The sequence below is a fragment of the Rhincodon typus genome, chromosome 37, assembly GCF_021869965.1.
Source record: "Rhincodon typus isolate 14 chromosome 37, sRhiTyp1.1, whole genome shotgun sequence".
NCBI classification, from domain to species: domain Eukaryota; kingdom Metazoa; phylum Chordata; class Chondrichthyes; order Orectolobiformes; family Rhincodontidae; genus Rhincodon; species Rhincodon typus.
In genome coordinates this window covers 14,694,375-14,700,791 of record NC_063368.1, presented here as the reverse complement: position 1 = coordinate 14,700,791, position 6,417 = coordinate 14,694,375, and the positions used below count along the sequence as shown (strand labels likewise).

Sequence of the window (6,417 nt, the reverse complement as noted above, 5' to 3'; positions counted from 1 at the left end):
CACCCTACACACACACCCTACACACACTCATCCTACATACACACCCTACACACACACCCTACACACACACACACACCCTACACACACACCCTACACACACACCCTGCACACACACACCCTGCACACACACACACCCTGCACACACACACCCTGCACATACACACACCCTGCACACACTCACCCTACGCACACACACCCTACACACACATCCTACACACACTCACCCTATGCACACACACCCTACGCACACATACCCTACACACACACCCGACGCACATACACCCTACACACAAACACCCTACACACACACCCTACATGCACACACACCCTACACACACCCCTTACATACACCCCCTTATATACACATGCCCTACACACACACACAGCCTGCACACACACTCACGCTACACACACACACACACCCCTACCCACCCACACACATGCACCCTACACACATGCACCCTACATACAACTCCCCTACATACACAACCACCACACTTCTCCACCCCCACCGCACACATGCACCCCCACACAAACCCTTACACACACTCCCTACACACACGCATTCACTCTGTCACAGCTACACACACACTCACACTCCCTACACGCACACACACACTCTCTCTGTCTCACACACACAAACACACAGCCCTACACATACACACACACACATACAAACACTCTCTCTCTCACACACACACACACACACACACACACACACTCCCTACTTCTCCATCACTTGATGGAGATCAACAAGGGTGCTGTTAGGTCCACTCTCAAGTCCAACCTGCTGGAACAACACTATGGTGCCCGCTGGCAAAATGGTTATTTCTCCTGGCATTAACACAGCCTGCAGGCACCAAACAATACATTTAATATTCCTCTTCTTGCTGAACCCGAGTTTGAAATGCCATTGGGGTAGGTGTAATGGATTCGAAGTTACAATCAGATCAGTCATGATTGTATTGAACAGCGGGGAAGTCTCAAGGGGCTGAATGGCCTGATTTGAATGTTCTTTAATGATTGCTGTGAGTTTTGAACACAGAAATACTCCTGTGGTTGGATCGGTGCTGCATTGTATGACCTAGATTGGTGTGAATGTAGGTTATCGAGGCTGGTGTGGTTTATATTTGCTGTTGGTGCTGTCCTTAGAGTTTGAGATATAAAACAATGCGGCTGTGTTTTGAGCTCACATTCCCTGGATCTAGCTGGCCTAGTTTCTAAGGAGAGGCAGAGTTTGGGAAATGTTTTACTCAGTGGAGATTCCAACCTCGGCCAATCCTTTACTTAGTGAAACTGAGATTCCTACACCATCATCCACTTCTTCCCAGCGTCTGTCAGCCTCTACGGCCCTGGGGGACTTTTTCCCATCTGTCAACCCTTCCTTCCCTGTTTTAAGGACTTTCTAATTGCGGTACAATCTGTTTCAGTCAAATCTTGAGGTAACTTCTCTGCTAAGTCTGCCATATTCATCCCTCACTTTGAGCCACATCCGTCGAGTTTTTTTTCCCTCTAACCAAGAAATGTCCATTAGCTGCCAACTGGATGGGTTTTTTTTAGTGACATTAAAACAACTTGTTTCACTTGAGAGCCTCTTACCTCGGTCAGATTCTGTGGGTTTAATCCCCGTGTCAAATGAGGAAGCTACTTTTTGGATTGTTCCACCATGGGGCCTGAACTCTGCAGGCGAGGCCTAGTATTTATTCCCCTTGAGAAGGGCAGCAAGGACTCAGCTTATACAAGGGCTGCAGTCCCTAAAATCTAGGTATTTCCTCCCCACCCACTCCCCACCCCCTGCCCTGTAGCCTGTCTGGGCCTCCCCCATTTTGTTTCCCGCCTTGTGGGAGGCTACAAAGATGGTGGATCGCAGGGCTCCCCCGTTGCTGAGGTAACGCACCCCGTGTGAGTGCACAATGCCACAGTCCCAGAGGCCCACAGGCTGTTCCCCCGTTCGAGAGAGAGAGAGAGAGAGACGAGTGGCGGTGAGGTTCAGCGAGGGTCGACGTGCCTCAGGCCTCAAGATGAGGAGGTTGGAGTGGGCCTGAGCCGGGGCGGTAATGGAACCGCACACTGTCAGTGTCGCTCTGCATCTCAAACTGACCTTCCAGCCAACTGAGCTAACCGAAATGAAGAGGCAGCGGGTTTAGGGTTATATACAGTATGACAGATGCACAGCACAGAAACAGACCTTTCAGTCCAACCTGTCCCATGCCGACCAGACACCCCAGTCTGACCTAGTCCCATTTGCCAGCATTTGGCCCATATCCCTCTAAACCCTTCCTATTCATATACCCATCCAGATGCCTTTTAAATATTATAATTGTACCAGCCTCCAGCACTTCCTCTGGCAGCTCATTCCATTTACGCACCACCCTCTGCGTGGGAAAGTTGCCCCTTAGGTCCCTTTTATATCTTTCCCCTCTCACCTTAAACCTATGCCCTCTAGTTTTGGACTCCCTGCACCCTAGGGAGAAAGACCTTGGCTATTCACCCTATCCATGCCCCTCATGATTTTATAAACCCCTCAGCCTCAGACACTCCAGGGAAAAAAGTGACCCAGCCTAGCGCCGTAGAGTCAAACAGCGCAGAAACAGACCCTTCGGCCTGACTTGTCCCTGCTGACCAGGTTTCCCAAACTGAACTGGTCCCATTTGCCTGCAATTTGGCCCATATTCCTTTTGTAACAATGTCCCTGTCGAAATGTCTTTTAAATGTTGTAATTGTACCCGCTCACCCTGTCAGGAACCTTGAAACTGGTGTGTCTTAACTGACTGATAGCATCTGGCCTCTGAGGAGCACTGGCCGAGGCCTAGTTGGGTTGGTGTCCTTCCTTGAGGAGGCAGGTTCATGTCTTGCTTCTTCTTCGGGAGTGGGTTTAGTCTAGCGGGGAGGGATAGGAGGCTAATGGGGAGGTCGAAAGTAAGAGGGATGGTTTGGCTTTCACAGACCGCTCTCCATCTGGGTCATTAATCTTCTAGGGAAGGAAGCAGCCATCCTTACCTGGTCTGGCCTGTATGTGACTCCAGACCCACAGCAATGTGGTTGATTCTTAACTGCCCTCTGGGCAATTAGGGATGGGCAATAAATGCCGGGCCCAGCCAGCGACGCACTCATCCCGTGAAAGAATTTTTTAAAAACTCTCCAAACCTGGCAGGCTTGTTGCCCTGGTCAGGCCACCTTCCTTACCCTCGGAAGGGTTGGATTTTATGACCTTTTGTTTTTCTGAGCAAGACTCCTTGTCAAAGCTGACACTGAGAGCTCTGTTTGATCACCAGTGAGTCACACCACACACCTAGTTCTACTCAGATACTAGTGAACAGCAAGTCCAGGGCCTGACAGTGACATATATACAGTGCCTGGGTATGTTGAATCATTGATGTTTACTCACAGGAGGCCATTCAGCCCCTCTGCTGGCAGTAAAAGAGTTCCATCCATTGACTTCGCCTATACTTCCTGCTGCCTCAGAATGGCAGTCAACATAATCAAAGGTCCCTCCTCCACCACCCCGGCTAAAATCTCTTCCAACCTCTTCCAAACATGTACCAACAGATTCAACAACAGCTTCTTCCCCGCTGTTATCAGATTTATGGACAAACCTCTCATACATTAGAGTTGATCTTTCTCTGCACCTTCTCTGTAGCAGTAACACTATATTCTGCATTCTGCTCTATCATCCTGATGTACTTATGTGAGGTATGATTTGGATAGCATGCGATACAATACTCTTCACTGTAGCTCGGTATGTGTGACAATAGTAAATCAAATCAAGCTGTTCCCTGGGATGTATTCGATATCGGGGTCTGAGGGATATGGGAGACGTTATTTGGTTGTGTGCCACATGCCTCTGATGTGTAAACACTGGATGTATGTGAACTGAGAAAGCGGGTTCCCAGTGGCCCAGTCAGTGACAGTGTTGAGGCCTGTAGCTAAAGGCCTCACTTTGTTTCTGCCTAGGTTGCCATTATCGCCGGGAACTTTGAACTGGGCGAATTCATCAAGAATCACAAAGACTCAGACATGGGTAGGTTGGAGACTGACAGTTGTGCGTGACTCGGATCCCAACCCTAACCTTGATCCTGATTCTGATCCTGACCCCCCGTCCCCCCAAATCCTAACCCAGATCCATCATGAGGCTTCATTTTACTTTGGTGTGGTAGGCCCCATCGTCCCAGTCGCATGCTCAGATTCCAGGCAGGAATTCTCCAGATTTAACTCTTTTTTTTTCCCCTTTTGGAGATCTGTTGGGAATTCAGGTGTTTATGTGAAACAAAGATCGGTAAAATGCTGGAGAAACTCGGCAGGCCTGGCAGCATCTGTGGAAAGAAAGCAGAGTCGACGTTTCGAGTCCGGCATTGAAGGACGGTCACTGGATTGGAAATGTTACCTGTCTTTCTCTCTCTCTCTCTCTCCTCACAGATGGTGCCGGACCTGCTGAGTTTCTCCAGCAATTTCTGATTTTGCTTCAGATTTCCAGAGAGCAGAGTTCTTTGTTTTGCTCGGGTGACATTGGGCAGAGCTCCTCTAGACTGATGTGTAATGCCTCGGTGCCTCTGATTTGGAAAATCTTTGGTGGGCCAATTCACCAATTCCCACGTTTATTTCCCAAATTGCTGAAGGCACCATCACTTTATCTGGAAGTCTCACACTCAAGTGGCCAGTGGTTGATTTGATTGAGGAAGGAGTGTGCCAAAAACTATTGCTTTGGCTATTGATCGCTCACCTGTTTGACCTTTCCCTGACCTCCGAGCTGTGGAAAAGAGACCTATGCTATCTCTGGGATCATTGATTCCAAAAGCCTCCAACAGTGGGACCTCCACCAACACTCCGTTGCCCAGGTCCTAACTCTCATCCTGCCTTGTTCATTCATCTCTCCCACAGCCCGCTGGTTTGATTTTAATTAGCCAATCTCCATGTCCAACCAATCAGGATCCTTTTGTCATTGGATAATGGAACCCCTACAGTGCGGAATGAGGCCATTCAGCCCATCAAGACTGCACCGAGCCTCCAAAGCGCATCCCACCCAGAACCAGCCTTCCATATTTCTCATGGCTAACCCACCCAGCCTGCACAACCCTGCACACTATGGGCAATTTCCCATGGTGAATCCACCCAACCTACACGTCTTTGGACTGTGGGAGGAAACCGGAGCACCTGGAGGAAACCCATGCAGACTCGGGGAGAATGTGCAAACCCCACACAGACAGTCGCCCGAGGGTGGAATCGAACCCGGGTCCCTGAAGCTGTGAGGCAGCAGTGCTAACCATTGAGCTGCATTTAAGGGGTGTTGATGGGTAAGTAGTATTATCACCGGACTGTTAAGCCAGAGATACAGGTAACGCCTCAGGGGACCTGGGTTCAAATCCCATTATGGCAGAATTCAACAAAAATCTGGAATTAAGAGAGTGATGATAACCATGGATCAATTGTCGGAAAAACCCATCTGGTTCACTGATGTCCTTCAGGGAAGGAAACTGCCATCCTTACCTGGTCTGGCCTACATGTGACTCCAGACCCACAGCAACATGGTTGACTTTTAACCACGCTCAGAAATGGCTTGAGCAAGCCTCTCAGTTCAAAGGCAATAAATGCTGGTCTGGCCAATGGCACCCTCATGCTTCTTTTTTTTAAAAACCACACACGGGTGCCACATGAATGAAAGTTGTTGTTGTAATCGCCAATCTGGGACAGTGTCTGCGTTTCATGCTGTCGTTTCCAAGGTGCTAACTCTCACTGTTCCCTGGCAGCTGTACAGTGGTGTTCCTATCTCTCTCTAAGCTGTGTCCTCCCGACAGTTCCTTTCAAGGAGAAGCCCACCTACGCCCCACAGCGGAGGGAAGGCCACAACACGCTCACCCTCCCCCACATGCTGCAACGCTCCAGCAGTGACAACAACCTCAACATTCCCGAGTGGCTGTCCTTCTCAACTGGCCAGGCTCCCAGGAATCCCAACGGCACGCTGCGCAGCGTCAGTAATCCCCGCGGTGGGCGCAGCCGGTCACCCTCTCGCAGCCGCCAGGCCGAGGACCCCAAGAAACAGCGAGGACGCGTCAGGTAAGGCTCCGTCTACACTGTCCCCCATCAGACAGTCCCAGGGCAGGGACAGCATGGGGTTAGCTACAGAGTAAAGCTCCCTCTACACTGTCCCCCATCAAACACTCCCAGGGCAGGGGCAGCATGGGGTTAGATACAGGGTAAAGCTTCCTCTACACTGTCCCCCATTAAACACTCCCAGGGCAGGGATAGCACAGGGTTAGATACAGAGTAAAGCTCCCTCTACATTGTCCCCCCAACAAACACTCCCAGGGACAGGGGGTTAGATACAGAGTAAAGCTCCCTCTACATTGTCCCCCCAACAAACACTCCCAGGACAGGGGCAGCACAAGGTTAGATACAGAGTAAAGCTCCCTCTACACTGTC

At 50.2% G+C, this 6,417-nt stretch overlaps 1 protein-coding gene across 1 annotated transcript in view; it reads left to right on the top strand.

Annotated features, from left to right (window-relative positions):
* The window catches only part of shank1 (SH3 and multiple ankyrin repeat domains 1), a 139,625-nt gene that overhangs the window by 7,233 nt on the left and 125,975 nt on the right, over positions 1–6,417 (top strand). The window contains exons 2-3 of the mRNA XM_048617366.1: positions 3,955–4,021; positions 5,793–6,051. Coding sequence (XP_048473323.1) covers positions 3,955–4,021; positions 5,793–6,051 — 326 coding nt within the window. The remainder of the gene's footprint in view (positions 1–3,954; positions 4,022–5,792; positions 6,052–6,417) is intronic.